The sequence below is a fragment of the Jaculus jaculus genome, chromosome 7 (assembly GCF_020740685.1).
Source record: "Jaculus jaculus isolate mJacJac1 chromosome 7, mJacJac1.mat.Y.cur, whole genome shotgun sequence".
Classification (NCBI taxonomy): Eukaryota; Metazoa; Chordata; class Mammalia; order Rodentia; family Dipodidae; genus Jaculus; species Jaculus jaculus.
The window spans coordinates 120,402,992-120,421,954 of NC_059108.1; the positions used below are offsets into that span (position 1 = coordinate 120,402,992).

The 18,963-nt window shown below is 37.2% G+C and overlaps 1 protein-coding gene and 1 non-coding gene across 6 annotated transcripts in view; one reads left to right on the forward strand and one right to left on the reverse strand.

The window, feature by feature from the left end:
* Fut8 (fucosyltransferase 8) overlaps window positions 1-18,963 on the forward strand; it is a 261,713-nt gene that overhangs the window by 170,846 nt on the left and 71,904 nt on the right. For all 5 annotated transcript variants that reach the window (XM_004649268.2, XM_045155050.1, XM_045155054.1 and 2 more), the window contains one exon: window positions 14,154-14,268. In XM_004649268.2, the coding sequence (XP_004649325.1) occupies window positions 14,154-14,268 (115 nt within the window). The remainder of the gene's footprint in view (window positions 1-14,153; window positions 14,269-18,963) is intronic.
* Window positions 842-988, reverse strand: LOC123462395. The gene has a single exon (XR_006638220.1). It is a non-coding gene; the product is annotated as a U12 minor spliceosomal RNA (small nuclear RNA).

Below are 18,963 nucleotides of genomic sequence, written 5' to 3' on the forward strand. Positions count from 1 at the left end.
CTTGTCTACACATCAGGATATGATCTTTATAACATATAGCACTATTATAAATAGGTATGATAAAATATATAAAACACTTCCTATAGTGTTTGAAATATTATAGATTCTAGTTGATTGAAATGATGCCTACATAGAGAAAACCTTTAATTGGATATAAATTAAAAAATGGTGCTGATATAATTAATGTGGGTCTTCCCTCTTCAGTTAAAACTTTCTGGAAATACTCTCAGACACATCTAAAGGTGTTTTCATTGTGATTCTAAATCCAGCAAAGTTGACAACAAAGATTAATCATCATAGCAACTTTGAATAAGTCTAAAATAATTTTTCTTACCCACAATCCAGATTTACCCATGGACTAGACTTGGTGGCAGTTTCCCTTAATCACATTTACTTTAATAAATGTTTTCTCCTTCACTCTGGGATTATCCTTGCTTGAATTATACTTCTCTGTTGGCCCTTAAGAGAAAATTTTATCTTTGTTTGTTTGTTTGTTTATTTGTTTGTTTGTTTGTTTTTGAGGTAGGTTCTCACCCTAGCCCAGGCTGACCTGGAAATCACTATGTAGTCTCAGGGTGGCCTCAAACGAATGGCAGTCATCCTACCTCTGCCTCCCAAATGCTGGGATTAAAGGCATGTGCCACCATGCATGGTTAGAAATTTTATCTTTTAACATTTTGCATCAGATATACAAGCCCCCCCACCTTGTAATTGGTTTTTGATGGCTTCAGACAGATTTTTATTAAAAGGCTTTATTAATATGAAAATAGAAAAATAAAAAATAGAAAATTAACATAAACATACCTATAATTTTTTTGATCTTTTCTTAAGCATATAGGATTGAGTAGATAACTATGCCCAGTCATCCCTCAAAATAGGTGACTCACCTTAGGAGCAACCTTTACCTGATCAAAAATTCATCTCACATTAGTAGTGAGTCCAGTGTCACGCCACATTATTATTGTCCTTACTCTTAAATTTAATACATATAGTCAGCTTTTTTTTTAAATTTGTTCTTGAAATTTGAATAACTTTCCCTTTAATATTTAGCTGCAATAACAGCTTTAAACACACAAGTTTATGACTCATACTGTTTTCCTAATTTATGCCTCAAGTCTTGTCTCAGGAATGGTATTTTGATTTAATGTGTTGAGACAATATTTTTTCTATTTAATTCTTTTAAAGGTTTTTTTAAAAAAATTTTTAAATTAGTTTTCTATTCAGCAAATACAGGCAGTTTGTTACCATTATTAGGCTCATCCGTGACCTACCATCTCCCCAGTGGCCCCTCCTTGTTGATGTATATGGGTCGTGCATTGTGGAGTTCTTTCCGCCCCCTCTTCTGCAAAATTTCCCTGAGCTATGTTGGGTTCATTTTTGGTCTGCTTCAGTGATGAGGTGTTGGGGGCCTCTGAGGCTCTGGATCTCTGATTTGGTAGGTGTTGATTTTTCTCTGTGTTGATCTCCTTCCCCCTTGTGCTGGTATCTGGTTCATCAGAAAAACAGCACCCTTGTTTGTTTTGCCAATTTTCCTTAGTTTCATTCGGGGCCTTTTTGAGGTATGATGGGGTGGCTCTGTCCTTAGGATCTGCATCTGTCTGAAAAAGAGAAGCAGAATCTCCAACAGAGAGTGAGTTAGTACCAGGACAAATGAGATAACCCTTACTTTTAAATTTTTTTTTAAATTTTTAAATTTTTATTTTTATTAGCATTTTCCATGATTATAAAAAAATCCGGTGTTAATTCCCTCCCTCCCCCCCACACTTTCTCCTTTGAAATTCCATTCTCCATCATATTACCTCCCCATAACAATCATTGTACTTACATATATACAATATCAACCTATTAGGTATCCTCCTCCCTTCCTTTCTCTTCCCTTTAAACCCTTATTTTTTAATAGAGAGTTTAATAGGTGTAGGCCCTCTTGTACCCCATGATTGATGGTAGCTTGATATTGGAGAGTGGGCTTATGTTTGGATATGATTCTGACTTGTTCCCCCCCTCCAGCTATGGGTCCTGCACCACTGAGGGGATCAGTTAGCCAAATCAAGAGCAGTTGGTTCCCCACCATGGCTGTGTGCCACTATTGTACTTGTGTGGGCATCACAACAGGTTATTTGTTGCTAAGTAGGTTAGACCATGAGTTGCTTGGACAGATATTGGTCATTGTGGATGATAGCCCCATGCTGGTACTGGGAGTTACAGGTCAGTGCCCACTAAGAAAATGAGGAAAAAGATAACTAATATTCAAGAGTTAGAGAGGGAGAGAGAGGGAGGGAGGGATGGGGAGAGGGAGGGAGGGAAGATGTAGAAGATTTAGGTTAGACTTGATCCTACCCTCTCCAGTGTCTTATGGTTTAGGTGTTTCCTGTTAGGGGCTGGTGAAGGTTCAGCCAGTTGGTCTGCCTTTTAGGAAGTAGAATTTTATGGTACCATTGCCATTTGGGTCTAGATTAGTGTTTCCCACCCCTTTGATGCCCTCCCTTCCCTCCCCCTCCATCCTAGTGTCTAGTCCATGAGATGCTTACTGGGTATGTAAGGTATCTTGGGTATATTAAGGTTAGGTGCTGTAGATGAGTGAGACTATGTGGCGTTTTTTTTTTTGTCATTTGCATATAGAAATGCTACCGATTTGTATCTTGCTACTTTGCTATAGGAGTTAATCACCTTCAGGAGTTTTGGGATGGAGTCTCTCGGGTCTCTTAAATATACAATCATGTCATCAGCGAATAGAGCTAACTTAACTTCTTCCTTTCTAAATTGTATCCCTTTTATTTCCTTCTCCTGTCTTATTGCTTGAGCTAGGACTTCCAGTAGTATATTGAAAAGCACCCTGTCTTGTTCCTGATCTTAATGGGAATTCCTCCAGTCTCTCTCCATTAAGTATTATTTGGGCCTTTGGAGCTTTGTATATTGCCTTTATTATGTTAAGATATGTACCAACTATGCCAGTTCTCTCCAATGTTTTGATCATAAAGTGATGTTGTATCTTGTCAAAGGCCTTTTCTGCATCTATCGAAATGATCATGTGGTATTTATGTTTAAGCTTATTTATGTGGTATATTACATTGACTTTTTTTGCTTGCTTTTTCAGGGTAGGATCTCACTCTAGCCCAGACTGTCCTTGAATTAATGGTGATCCTTCTACCTCAGCCTCCTGCGTGCTGGGATTAAAAGCCTATGCCACCACACCCAGCCCATATGCTCAGCTTGTGAAGTAGTTTGGACCGCAGTCATAATTGGCTTGCTCTCAAATGCACATACTCTTTTCTGTTCCACTAATTGTCTTCTAGCGGTTGTACTTCATCCTCATTTAACAATACCTTACCTATGTTTATGTCTCCTAAACCTAAAATGTAACTCATATCAGGCTATCATTTCACTTCTACTGAATTTTTTGATATTTAAGTAGTCAAAAACTGAGACAGCAAGATTCCCAGTTTTCGGTTGTCTTCTACGAAATTTGCCTTTAGGGTGGAATCACTGAACACCTAGGGCTTCTGCAGAATGTTTTTAGTCACCATTTTCCTAATAATAAGCCATAACTTTCAGGACTATTATATTCTAGTCTTCAGCCTAGAAGTAATTTTTTTTTTTTTTCGCATTTCAAGGTAGGGTTGTCGTATTCTAGCCCATGCTGACCTGAAACTCATCATGTAGTCTCAGGCTGGTCTTGAACTTAAGGCAATCCTACTTCTGTCTTCCAAGTGCTGGGATTAAATGCATGTGCCACCATGACCAGCTAGAAATAAATTTTGTAGGTTGACAAATTCTGGAGATTATTGAATTGGTGAAGAAATTGTTTCTTTTGTTTTTTTTTTAAGTGTGGTCACGGCAAGGGGCAAATTTAAAAAACAGGGCTGGAGAGATGGCTTAGCAGTTAAGTGTTTGCCTGTGAAGCCTAAGGACCCCAGTTCAAGGCTGGGTTCCCCAAGACCCACGTTAGCCAGATGCATAAGGGGGTGCACGCGTCTGGAATTTGTTTGCAGTGGCTGGAAGCCCTGGTGTGCCCATTCCCTCTCTGACTCTCTGCCTCTTTCTCTCTCTCTCTCTCTCTCTTGCTCTCAAATAAAATAAATAAAAGTAAAACAAAAAAAAATCTTAAAAAAATTAAAAATCATAGTGGACTATGAATCTGCAATGCCATATTGACATAATGGCTTCATTATCAATTATTGTACTTTATTATTCATTTATACTAACATGTATTATTTGTGCATGTTAATAAAATTTGTGTGATGCATCAATCCATACATACAGTATGCACTGAAAAAATCTAGCTTTCCTTTACCCATTCTTTCCCCCTACTTTCTCAACCTCCAGCAATCAATGTGCTGTACTCAAATTGACTTTTTAAGTTTTCCATATATGAAAGAGAACACATGGTACATATCTTTCTGTATCTGGCTTATTTTACTGAACATAATATAGACCAGTTCCATCTCTTTTGCTGAAACTTATTCTTTATGTTTAAACAATATCATTTTTGCATATATGCCAAATATTCTTCATCTACTCATGCATGGATGGTGTTGTAGTTACTTCTCTCAGCATGGATGATGTTGCAGTTGCTTCTCTCAGCATGGATGATGTTGCAGTTGCTTCTCTCATTGTTGAGAGAAAACATCCAACCAAAAGCAGCTGATGGGAGAAGATGTTTTATTTTGGCTTATAGTCCCAAGGGGAAGCTTCATGGTGGCAAGAGAAAGAACGGCATGAGCAGAGGCTAGACATCACCTCCCCCACAACAGGTGAAGAACAGCAGCAGGAGAGTGAGCCTAATTTTGGCAATAGAGAGCTGGCTATAACCACCCTAAGCCAGTCTCCAGCAACATACTTCCTCCCACAAGGCTCCACCTACCGTTTGTTATTAGCTGAGGACCAAGTGTACAAAACACATGAGTTTATGGGGATATGATTCAAACAACCACAAATGGACACATACATGGATGCATTTTATTAGTTATTGTAAATAATGCTCCAATAAACACGGAGGTGCAGATATCCCATAGGTATACAAATATATTTCCTTTGGTTATAGACCCAGATCATATAGTAGATCTATTTTTAGTTTTTCCCCAGAACCTCCATACTGTTCTTGATGATTGAATTAGTTTATATCTCACCAATATTTTCCGAGAGTTCCTTTTTCTCCACATCCTCACTAGCACTTATTTTTTGTTAATAGTCATCATAAGTGGGATTAAGATGATAAACCTCATGGTAATTTTGATTTAATTTCCCTGATGTTGAATCATGTTGAGTATTTTCTTACGTTCAGTCTTATAGTCACTTGGTTATTCTGTATTCAAGATAGACTGAGATGAAGTGAATTACCAGGCTTAGTACTGATATAAATAGATAAAAATTTTCACTTTTTATGTTTACTAACTTATTAACAAATGTGGGCATCAGCTTTCACTCACAGTGGTACAGGGATTGCTTAGTTTCTATGACTTGAAATCATAAATCATAGCCAGGTATAAAGGCACATGATTATAATTCCAGTATTCTAGAAACTGAGGCAAAGAAATAAGTTTGAATTCATGGGCTGTATGACAATACTGTCATAAACTATGCCAGTGTTGATATTTTTAAAGACTTTCCCATCAAAATTTTGTTTGGGGGCTGGAGGGATGGCTTAGTGGTTAAGGCATTTGTCTAAAAAGCCAAAAAAAAAAAAAGAACCCAGATTTGATTCCCCAGGACCCACGTTCCCACGTTAGACAGATGCACAAGGGGCGCATGAGTCTGGAGTTTGTTTGCAGTGGCTGGAGGCCCTGGCATGCCTGTTCTCTCCCTCTCTATCTTTCTCTCCTTCTCCCTCTCCCTCTTTCTCTGTCAAGTAAATAAATAAATTATTAATTAAAATATTCAAAAGTTGTTTTTATGCCATTTTTACCACTTGAGGCTATAAGTATCAATGAAATAATCATGGTTTTGTCCGTATGTATGTGCACATATGTGCAGGTATATGTGAGTGTGTTTAATTTGTTGTAAAGCCAAGCATAACATATTGGATTTCCTTTTATCCTACTGCAGTACATCTTACAAAATAATATTAATATTTAAAGTTAGGACTTACAACAGTTCCTATTTCATTGGCATGGAAAAATATGAATGTGTGTGATAAAATCTATGAAATATAAAGAACAATGAGTGTGATGGGAAAGAGGCTTGTAAAACTGAGAAAATAGTTTTAAATTTCCACTTGAGCCCAATAGCACTGTTATAGTTAAAGACTTACGTATTTATGTGATCAACTCATAATTTTTTATGTTTGTTATATTAGGCAGGTTTGTATTTTCACAGTGAAATGTCTGAAGCAGCTGATTTTATAAAGAGAAGAGATTTGTTTATAGACCTGGTACCTGTTTTAGCTACATTCTAGAAAGAAATCCCTTCTAGCCTCATTCTCATCATGGCTGAGACATATGTGTATTGAAGAGCTTATGTTATAAAACAAGTAGTCAGACACTCTTTTGAGGATCCCTTTTCCCAAAAACACAGACAGATAGACAGGCAGACACACACAAACACACACACACCAGGACTTCTTCAAATTTACCCCCTCTTGAGTAACAACTGCTTTCTGATTGAATATGAAGCCTATTCCATTTGGGGGAATTCATGCCTCAGACTATATGGCTAGAGAGGACATAGACCCTAGAAGGGAAGCTACTATTATTGTTTGGCTTAATGGATATGTTAATCCCATCAGACTGCCTTCTAAATATTTATGGCCATGCCCGCAGATTAATACTGCTCTCAGGTATGGTCAGAGAAGCTTCTTTTTGCAATGGTTGATGATTACTGAGGAAACTCAAAACTTGTCAGTGTGCTGAGAATAAGTGATTGTTGAATGTTCAGCCCTAAATGGGACATATGTTTTACCCACTGCATGGTTCAGGGTAATTGCAGAGGACGGGTAGTATAAGGACTAGAGAATAGAGAGGTGTGTTATGGCGTGCTGTATTCTGGATATGACATGGCTGTGCATTCATGAACTCACTGCAGCTGTGGTTACCTACACCAGCCCTGCACAAGATAGTACCCATCAGTGTTCCATCATGGATGGTGCAGAAGCTCATAAGAACCCCCTCCATTCCTCCCTGAAAATCTTTTGGCAGTTCATGTTTACTGGAGGAAAGATATTTCCTGGGCTGGAGAGATGGCTTAGTAGTTAAGGTGCTTACCTGAAAAGCCAAAGGATCCAGGTTTGATTCTCCAGTACCCATGTAAAGCCAGATGCACAAGATGGCACATGCATCTGGAGTTCATTTGCAGTGGCTGGAGGCCCGGGTGCTCTTGTTCTTTCTTTCTGTATCTGCCTCTTTCTCTCTCATATAAATAAATAAATAAATATAGGGCTGGAGAGATGGCTTGGCGGTTAAGGCGCTTGCCTGCAAAGCCTAAGGACCCGTGTTCATCTCTCTCCATATCCCACGTAAACCAGACACACAAAAGTTAAGGCAAGTGCAAGGTTGCACATGCCCACCAGGTGGTGATAGCATCTGGGGTTTGATTGTAGTGACTGAGGCCCTGGTGTGCCACTTCTCCCTGCCCCATCTTTCTCACTCTTTAATAAATAAATAAATACTTTTTGAAAAAAAAAGATATTTTCTCTAGTTGCACATGCTTTGATAAATAGCCTTCCATCCATACTCATGCAAGTAATTAAAACTCTAATTAAACTCAGATTCCCCCACTCCCCCCCCCAAAAAAAATCAAAGTAGAAATGAGACTAGTGAGAAAAACAAAGGACACAGACAAGAGAAGATAATAAAGGGTCAGAGGTGTTAACCATTATATCAGCGGCCTTATTGCTGGGACAAAACACTGAACCAAAAGTAGCTTATGGAAGGAAGGTACTAATTTCAGACTTTTAGTTTCAAGGGGAAGCTTCATCAAGGTGGAGAAAGCATGGCAACTGGCTCATGTCATCATACATCAGCAGCAGAAAGTGAAAAACCACTGTAAGACTGAGCTAGTTCTGAATACGCAGTGGGTTGGGTTAATAAACACCTAGGTCCACCCCTAGCAACACACCTTCTCCAGTGAGGCTACACCAGCTGAGGACTAAGTAGAATGTTTAGTCACAAACACATGAGGCTGTGGGAAAGATTTCACATTCAGACTACCACATTCCACCCTTAGCACCTGTAGACTCATGATATCTCATGATAAAAAAATACACTTGGTCCAAATTTAAAAGTCCCTATCTGAAATTTTGCGGAAAGGGAGGCAGAAAGAATGTTAGAGTTACATGTTGGGTCATGATATGCAGAGACATTTATCTTATCCATAACTGTGGGCTAACTCCATAATGCATGACCCATATACCTCAACTAGGAGGGGTGAATGGGAAGGGGGTAGGTCATGGATGAGCCTAATAATGGTACCAAACTGACTGTATTTGCTGAATACAAAACTAATTAATAAAAAAAATAAAAGTCCCTATCTTATTTATGAATCCCAACACCATTCAGAAGTCAAAAGATTCATTTGTGATTTAAAACAGTCTCTTAATTAAGTTCTGTAAAACAAAACATAGTTACAGAGTGCAACCATAAAGTCACAGAGGAAGCACATCCTTTCCAAAGAAGGCATAGTAAGGAAAGACTGGACCAATGCAATATAGAAAACCAACCAGGGCAAACATTGAATCCTGCTGCTCCATCCTGGCCATTGGGACCTATGGTGGAGTCCCTTGGATTCCAAAAGGCTCAATTCTGCCTTTTCATTGTGCTGGTTGCTTTCTGGATAAATTCACCTGAGCCAGAGAAGAGCATTATTTTTTCCTTGGTGGTTATCTCAAAGTCTTACCTTATCCAAAATTCTGGGGTCTCCATTGCAACTCCCTATTGATCTTTATACCTCCATGCCAGGACCTCCATGCAGGGATTCAGTTCTGCCTCACATTGCCATCTTCAGGATTTTGTGCATTCCATGGTGCTATTTCCTGCATTTCTCATGCTTGCAAAGTAGTACCAGGTGGATTTCACCATCAGATTTTAAATCCAGTGGGGAATAAAACTTGACCTTGATTAGCGGGATCTTCTTCAGCATTCTTCCTCTAGGCCCCATCAACTCACAGAATTTGCATTCTTACCAGCTTGAGCCCTGGTTAGGTTTTGCCCTGGGGACATCATTTCTGTTGTTCTCATGTAGAACAGTTCCCATGATCAATGGTGTTAAGTTCTTTAACAATTAAAATTTACATGGCCTAAAACTAGTCTCTGTCTCTGTGACAGTAAACTTATTTATGTCTTTTTGGGTCAAACCCATTTTTCACATCATTCTGTTCTATATGTTCTTCTGCTAAATACACAAATCCATTGCTTCTAAATTCAACTTCCTCAAATCTTTAGGCAGAATATACTTAGCCTTTCCACTAGTCATCCAGTTCCAACACAGTCCTTTCTTTCCCCTGAAACCTTTTAAGCCAAGCCTTCATACTCCATACTCCTCTCTGCCTTTAAGTCTTTCAAACTCTCACTTTAATGGCCTATCAAGCTTTGCTCACAGTAAGGATTCTCTAATCCAAAATTCCAAATCCTTCCATATTCCTCCTGCAAACTAGTTCCAAAAGACCAAAATCCATATGATCAGGTTCACTGTAATTCACTCCTAGGTACCTTTTCACTGCTGGATCAGAACACCAGACCAGAAGCACCTTAAGAGAGGGAAGGAGGCTGGAGAGATGGCTTAGCAGTTAAGGCACTAGCCTGCAAAGCCTAAGAACTCATGTTCAAATCTCCAGGTCCCACATAGCCAGACACACAGTGATGCAGGCACGCAGTGCCACACATGTGCCAAAATGGGGCACACATGTCTGGAGTTTGTTCACAGCAGGCTGAAGGTCCTAGCACACCCATTCTCTCTCTCTCTCTCTCTCTCTTTCTCTCTCTCAATCTCTGCCTCTTTCTGTCTGTCTCTCAATCTCTCTTTCAAAAATCAAAATAATTTTCAAAAAAGAGGAAAGGGTTTATATCAGACTTATAGTTTTAAGGGGTAATTTCATATTGGTGTAGAAAGCATGGCAAGTGGTTCACATGTTCAACCATCAACAGCACAGAGAAAGCAAGAGTAAACTAGCTAAACATTCAATGGACTGAACTAATAAACCTCAAGGTTTATGTCCAGCAAAGCCCGCCTCCAAAGGATCAACCCCTCAGGAACTAAGTAGGAGGCTTAATCACAAACACTTGAGGCTGTGAGGGCCATTTTGCATTCAAACCACCACAAACATGGTCAAAATATATCTTATATACAAATATAAAAATTGTCAGAAAAACAAAAACCCTCTCAAAAGCTCTGTTCCTTCACAACACTCCTACCCTCATAACCATTGCTTATAATGGGGCCTTTGGGAATACTTAGACCCCCCCCCAGTCAAACCTTAGTAGATGTAAACATAACTCAGAGCTAAAATAGAATACTTTCTGCGCTGTTTGGTAATCTGAAACTTTTAAAAGTTGAAACATGTCTCTGTGTAACACGGTAGCTCAATTTTGTAAGGAGTTAGTTTAAAATTTCTTCTAGATAGAAGTGTTTTGAATCATTAGTAAAAGTAATAATGATACAAACAGATAAAAATTTTAAAAATGGAAATAGCTAAGCCACAAGTATTCTGTGTGTGGATAATATTGACAGCAATAAATGCTTACATTTTTTCAGAAGTGGCCACATATTCCAAAGCATGTTCAAACTATTCTATTCCATCTATTCGTTTAGACTGAATATTCTGAACTGTGTATAAAAGTTTTAAATTTTATTTTGTACTACTAATAATTTTGCTTTATAAAATGGGTCATTATCATATAATCTTTGTGCAATCATTCATAGTCCAAATGATTTTCTGTGATAGTAAATAAGACTTTGCTGTGGGATGTCATTGCTTTGTTACTAAATAATTTAACATCGAATTAAGCACCGGAAATAAAAGAATTACCAAGGCTATATCATGTCTTCCTAGATAAGCAACTCAGAGTTGTTGAGGACTCACTTCATCAACTGCTTAATGAATCCTCTGATTGAGCAACCCCCTTCTTCAGGGCATTATAGCCACCAGGATATGAGATCATTTTTATGCCTAGCCTTTAGTGCCATGTCATATCCTCAGCACACAACTAGCAGATTTTCCTTCTTGTTGGTTGTAGAATTACTAGTCCCTGTTCTTTATACTCAAGATAAAAGCTCTAAAACAACATTCTCTGGCTTTAAGAGAGATGGAAGCAAGGAAGGGAGGGAGGAAGGGATTTACAACCACATAGGCTACTATTTTGTATATATTGGTACCAATCTATAAAAATCATAAATGTGGACACTTTAGTTGTATTTTCTTGGTGATGTTTATTTTAAGGTGAAAGAATGAAAACTTTATAGCTTCCATGATAACTTTCTTAGGACACAGAACTAGTAAGAGATTGAACCAGAAGTTGAGAAATGGTACTGTGTGGTTCTCTGAACTTTCTCTTTTGATTTATACTTTCTGATTTTGAAACTTAAATGAACAGAGTTTATACTTATATACTTCAAAGCTCTAACTTTAATTGCTTTAATGGAATAATTATAAACCTATATCTTAGGTTTGAATTCCTGCCCTGGCATTTCTTAGTTTTGTGACTTAACATGTTATTTAATCTGTCACTATTTTATATTCCTTATATGATATGTATATGGTTATGAGGATCAAATTAGATATTTATTTTTTCCAAAGACACAGAGAGAGACAGACAGAGAAAATATATCTGCCAGGGGCTTCTAGCTACTGAAAATGAACTCCAGATACATGCACCACTTTGTGCATCTGGCTTTATGTGGATATTGAGGAATCAAACCTGTGTCATTAGGCTTTGCAGGCAAGTGCCTTCACTGCTGAGACATCTCTCCAGCCCCTAATTAAATGATATAAAGTACCCAAAATAAGTGTCTTCCCTACTAATAGCTCAGTACCTGCTTATTGTTCTTGTTATGTATATTTAATATTATAGCTCTAGTTTCCCTAAGTATTCTTGGAATGTCCAGCTGATGCTTAATGTTTTTAATTTATACCATGATTGATAGTGATTTCTCTAAGTGCATGAATACTTATGTGGCTGGTAAGTTCTAGTTTTGTCATTTTCACTAGTAAATAGTCTATCCTCTTAGGCATGCTTTGAACAAAGGACTTAATACTAATAAGGATGTGGTGGTTTGATTCAGGTGTCCCCCATAAACTAAGGTGTTCTGAATGCTAGTTTCCCAGTTGATGGAAATTTTGGAATTAATTCCTCCTATAGGCGATATACTGTTGGGCTGGGCTTATGGGTGTTATAGCCAGTTTCCCCTTGCCAATGTTCAGCACACTCTCCTGTTGGTATTGTCTTACCTTATGTTGGCCAGGCAGTGATGTCCACCCTGTGCTCATGACATCGTTTTCCCTGCCATGATGGAGCTTCCCCCTTGTGCCTGTAAGCCAAAATAAACCTCTTTTTTTTTTTCCCTACAAGCTGCTCTTGGTTGGGTGATTTCTACCAGCAATGTGAACCTGACTGCAACAAAGGATGTAATAAAACTGGAACTTAATTTTTTTATATTTATTAAACAGTTTGTCTATGAATAGTACTATTCTGGTTGCTGATTAAAATAAAATACTAGTAATAATAAACTTTTTATTGTCATGGAGTTTAAATTCTAGTAGGGGAAGTGAGGTAATTAGAGACATGTATAGTTTATGTTATAAGATAATTTATTGGAGAAGAATGAAGAAGAGGGAGAACCAAAGCGAGTAGGGTTGGAAGATGCTGAATATGAGAAAGTAAGATAATCTAGGAAAGCATAGATTATGGAGAAGATGACATTTGAGTATTTGAAAGGCATTTGTGACATTCATATACATGGATATCTGGGAAACTGGGCAAATGTAAAAGCATTAGAGTTAGAACATGTCTAGGGTTAGAAAAACTAGCATGACTGAAATCAAATAAGCAAAGAGAACAGTATTAAGAGAGAAGATCAAATGATGGCTCATTTTGTGTAGGGAATTATAAGTCAAAGTAGTAACTTTGGCTTTGACCCAGAGATTTGAAGAGCCAATACATTGAGTGCAAAGGAATACCATTATTTGATTAACAGAATCTTGCTGCTTTGTTGAGAATAGACTGTAAACATAGGCAGGGGTGGAAAGTGGGAGCTTGTCAAAAGGCTGCTTTAATAATCTAAGAGGAATAAGTTGGTAGCAATGCTGGAGAAGATGAAGTCTGAAATGTTATATATTTGCTGGCAGGGAGTGTTAGAGAAAGAGAAAAGGCCTATGTTTTATGCTATTACTAAATGTAAGTCATTGCTTTTACTCAGTGCAATACAAATAAAATCATCTTGATCTGCTCTTTTCTCTGCCTAGTTTATGGGAGATGTTAGTTCATTTTCTAGAAAATCTAGCATGTTTTGATTGAAATTACCAAGTGAGAACATATCTTAATCATTACATTAGTTTTGATGAGGGATCAGCAAATTATGGCACAGCCAAACCTGGCTATTTGCCTACTTTTGTTAATAAAGTTTTATTGAAACTGAGCCATCCTTGTTTATTTATAGTTATTGCCTATAGCAGCTTTCCTGCTATGCAAGCAGTAGAGGTGCTCCCTTTTGTAATACATATACTAAAATTGGAATGACTCAGAGAAGATTACTGTGGCCTGCCCTGCCCAAGAACATTGTTTAGGACTCTAAGGTTTCTGTCAAAATCTTGATCTTTTTTGAGCCACTCAGAGTAAAGAAAACATTAAAAGGAGGTGTGAGGTAATAGACAAGAACAAAGCAGTGCTACCTTCCAACTGCCCCTCCAAAGTCTTTGTCTCCTTTCTGTGAAACTTCCTACGTAATTGTTTTGGAAATCTAATTCTTCCATGTCTCTGTAGTACTTTGATTTGGGAAACCAGTGCAGCTGACTGGCTTAGATTGTGTGTAACTATGTATTTACAACAGTAAAGGCTTATTATAGGAATGAATCTTAAATGGTAGCAACTAACTTTCAAATTTTTACTATTGATGTAAAATGAAAGATGAGCACTATCAGTGTTTCTGAAGAATTTGGCTCACTTCTTAGTGATTACATGTAATCCAGTGCAACAGTACAATAAGTAGACCTTGATCGTTTGTTTTCATAGGTCTATCATGACAGATCTCTACTACCTCAGTCAAACAGATGGAGCAGGTGATTGGCGGGAAAAAGAGGCCAAAGACCTGACAGAGTTGGTCCAGCGGAGAATAACATATCTCCAGGTAAGAAGGTTAAATTAAGAAACATACCTAGAGTGGAAAAAGATAAAAAAGGGAATTCATAATAAAATTAAAAGTGATAATTATGGCTTTTTAGTCGTCCTAGTACTTGCTTTTGAAAGTAATTGTTCATTTTACATATTTATTGAAAATATATTATGCTTTGAGAATTCAAAGGTGGCTAAAACAAAGTCTCTGTCCTAAAGGGGCTACTTATTATTCATAACATACTAAACTTAGACTTAAGAACACTGTGTATTTCGTAGAAGAGAAATAGATAAAGTGCTTATAGTATTTTGAGAAAGGAGACATCAAGGATGGTTTTGAGGAAGGTGCATTCATGACTTAACTGAAGGATAGTCAAGTAAGATTTCTGCACACACACATACACAAAAAAAAAAAAGTGGAGGGAAAGGACATACTAGCTGGAGAGTATGGTAAGAGCAGTGGCCCTTAGCATGGAAAAGTCATACAGGAACCAAAATGAAAAACGATGTACTTGAGTTTGTCTGGATTTTTATGTTGAATGAAAAGGAGACATGGAAAATAAGCTGTAAAAGAGGTTTGGGAGTAAGATTATAGAGGTTAAGCTTCATGGTACATGAACAGTAAGTGGTCATGGAAATATTTTATTTATTCATAAATATCATTCTAATCAATAGTAGTAAATATTGATACATCCTAAGTGTCAGAGTGTTTTAAACTAAATCTTAATTTTTTTGTGGTCAAATACTTAATAATATGTACATATATACAATCTTAGATATAAAAGGAAAAATCTCTTTGATTTTATTTTACTGCTTAATGTACTCAAAGAATTTTCTGTTTTTATGTTACTTTCTTTTATTAGTGCTGGAGATTAATTCTAATTCCTAGGGCAAGAGAGGCTAGTGACAATATAGTATTTAAAATTAGAAGGCCATAGGGCAGATGGAAAGTATCAAGGGATGTGACAGTTTACATGGGAAGTAAAGACAAAATTTGAGAGATTAGGAAAATAGAATTGACAGGCAGAATAGCTGAAATGATTGGGAAATGATTAACTGACAAGTTGAGAGACAGGATAGATTTTGAGGGAAAACAATGAACTTATAGAAGTCTTCAAAAGTGGAAAAAGCTTTTTAAAAAGTGGGAAAAGCTTAAGATTGAAATAACTGTGGAAAATCTTTTGCCCCATTCTCTTTTGTTTTTGATGATACAGTTTCAGTGAACAGTCACTGTTTTCCCTTTACTATTAGAAGCAAAAGTACAGCCAGTGACATGCTTGTGTGCATTTTAAGATACATATTTTCATGCAGGTAAGTAGGTCATTAAAAACCAACTTAATTTTAGCATGCTGTCCTGGTCCTGGTCATACTCCCACAACTGACCATTCATCAGAGGCATCTGCAGGAGAATTACTTTACCTCCTGCAGGGAAGAGCTAATTATCTCCCATCAGCTAGGTAGCGCATCCATCAGTGAACTATGAACAGCTAGTGGTACAGAGCCGTCTTCTTTAAGATGGAAACAACCATGGTTGTGAGCTTCTTCCATTTCCCCATGGCCATTTAATTCTGCACTTCAACTGTGATCTGGTCAGAGCTCAGTCCCCACTGTAAAAAGTCCTCCCATCTCCTCCTCAGTTCTTGTTTCTCCTTCCTCCCTTGTCCTCCCTTCTTGGTTTCTAGGTGGCTGAGTCTTTTCCTTGCAGTATTGATTTGAGCCTCTTTATGCTGACTTTGGTTCTTTGTTAAAGAATTTCACTTAAAAATCATGCTTTAGGCTTTTGAGCCTTTTTAACTATAGCAAGACTAAACAAGTTTCATTTAAGATTAAACTACTGCTTTTAATAAGTTCTTTTATTTTCTCTTTTTTCCATTGAAAAAGAAAAAAATGTTTTTTTAATATTCAGTGAAGTCAGAAAAGGTCAGTAGGAAAATATAAGTTGAACTGTTTTTTTCTTTAATTAATTGACATATTTTTGGATTGTTTTCATTTAGACTAAAAATTCTTGAATATAAGAGCTATATTTTAGGTAAACAAGTCATTCAAAAATTATATTGAACTTTAAATATTTTATTATTTAATTGAGAGAGAGAAAGACGCAGAGAGGCAGAGAGAGAAGAGGAGTAAGAAAAAGAATGGCCACACCAGGGCATCTAGCCATTGCAAACAAACACATGTGCCACCTTGTGCATCTGACATTACTTGGGTCCTGGGGAATCAAACCTGGGTCCTTTGGCTTTGCAGGCAAGTGCCTTAACCACTAAGCCATCTCTCCAGCTCTATATTGAACTTTAAATTCAAGCTTCTCTAGGCTCTTTTCTCTAATTTTGTCCCAAGTAATTGAAATAAATAATTTTCAATGTTTAACTGATATTAGAATTATTAGTTGAAATTTTCTGATGCATATTTTGTTATTCCTGTCTCTAGCTCACTCAGTCAAAGTCAGTCATACAAAGATGGTACTCTACTGTTTTTTTAATATTTTAACTGCTATTTTTCTTTTCATTATGTTAACTATGTTAATATGTTACTACATATTGTGATTTAAATGTGAAATGTCCCACATAGGTCCTGTGGTTGGACACTGGTCCCCAGTGGGTGGTTCTGTTATAAAACATTATGGAACATTAAGAGCAGCCTTGCTGAAGGAAGTGCTTCCCTGGGGGTGGGCTTTGAGGTTTTATCACCAAGCTCTACTTCCTGTTCATCCTCTGCATCCTGACTGTGGGCAGTATGATTGGTTGGCCTCCCAAAGCTGCTGTCATGCCTCCCTCACCTTAATGAACTGTACCTCTGAAACTAAGCCAAAATAAACCCTTCCCTGCCTTACTTAAGCTACTTCTGGTCAGTATTTGATCACAGCAGTAAGTAAAGTAATTCACTGTAAGATAAGTTGTTTAGATGAGTAGTAAGTGGATCTTGGCAATGTGCTTTCAGGTTATTTGAAAGGTACACTGGAGATACAAAAGATCCTGGATAGGAAATAATAGGGAAAGAGGACAGTAAAAGCAAATGTTTTAACATTTAAGTCTGTTAGGCTAGGTTTTATCATTTAAATACTGTATTATTCTTGATAAATAATTCAGGTAATTTTATTACATCTTGTCAGTGTGGTTTAGAGACTATTAATGAAGTAGTTGAAAACATGTTTTAGTTGTTTTAGATTCCTACCAGTGCTAATGTAATTTGTTATCAATTCTCATTAGCAATAATTATTTCTTAAATCTCAATTTCCTGAGTAAGGTCTAATACAGTGCAAGGCCCAGAGCAACAAAAACAAGAAAAAAAATTTAAGCTCTCTTCTTACTTTCTATTTATAATTCTTTAGTCCTTTGAATTGAGCCAACATCCTTATGTTACAGTTGTAACATGTAGTTTATTTTCAGTTTTAGCCTTCTATTTGTTTATGCTATGTTTTGATTGTACTTGAGAGAAACAATTTCATAGGGATGCTGGAATATAAAAAGGTACTTTGGACAATTAGACTTTAGTGAAACTAAGTCCATGGCTATGCCCTGTAATTTTGCCAAAACCATTTATTAATTCTGGTCCTTTTTTTAGATACTAGATTTTCTACATAGGTCACCTCCTTAATTTCCAGTTTTGTACCATTTGGCAATAGGCACTTTTTAGTTCTTAATTTTAAATAAGTAGTATATTATTATTAGCATGGTTTGCAATAAACCATAACTTTAGTTCTTCCATTTAAAACTCCTACCAAAGTCTAATGTGCAACTTTTAGGTTTCCTCTTTTAAATGTATGTATGTATGTTTTTGCACACAGTCACTATAGGGTCCCTTGCTGCTACAAGCAAATGCCTATCCACCCTTAGAGGTGGGTCTGAGGTCTTGAACCTGGGCAAACAAGAACGATTAACCACTGAGCCATCTCCGCAGTCCCTAGGTTTTAGCTTTGCTTAGCAAGAGCTAAACTATGTTGGGATGCCTAATGGAACTGAAGGAAATTTGTTTTAAATTCCTGAGACTGTACTCACAGTAACTGTGTTAGCATCTTATCACCTTTCTTTTTACATATTTCCTAGTTGATCACTCACTTTAGTTACCAGTAATAAAAGCTTTAATGGTACCTATACATGTATAGGAACACATCTGAGGTTATTAACACCTGTGACCTAGAAGTAGAAATAGATATAGAGCAGCTGATGGTATTCCATTGCTATTCCCTAACCCATTCAATCTCCGAGGGTAGCAACATACCTCCTAAATGCCTTGTCATTTTAACTTTTCTTGAATGTAAGTGGAATTTTGAAATTGAATTTCTTCTAGTTAGGTATTTTAACTCAGTATCTTCTGTTTTAAAGGTTTTTTTTTTTTTTTTTTTTTTTTTTTACAAGCAAGGGCTGGTGATATATAGCTGTCATTTTAGTACTTGGTAGGCCAGGACAGAATTGCAAATTTGTCACCACTGTTAGCTACATAGTAAATGTGAGGTCAGCTTGAGCTATGTGCATGTAATAAGACCCTGTCTAAAACATATGCTGCCATGTTTGTGTGTGCTATTCTATTTCCAAAGTATTTTTCTATTTTCTAGAAAAATGTCTCTTTTAAGCTGGGCTTGGTTGCACACGCCTTTAATCCCAGCACTCAGGAGGTAGAAGTAGGAGGATCGCCATGAGTTTGAGGCCAGCCTGAAACTACATAATGAATTCCAGGTCAGCCTAGGCTAGAATGAGACCCTACCTTGGACCCC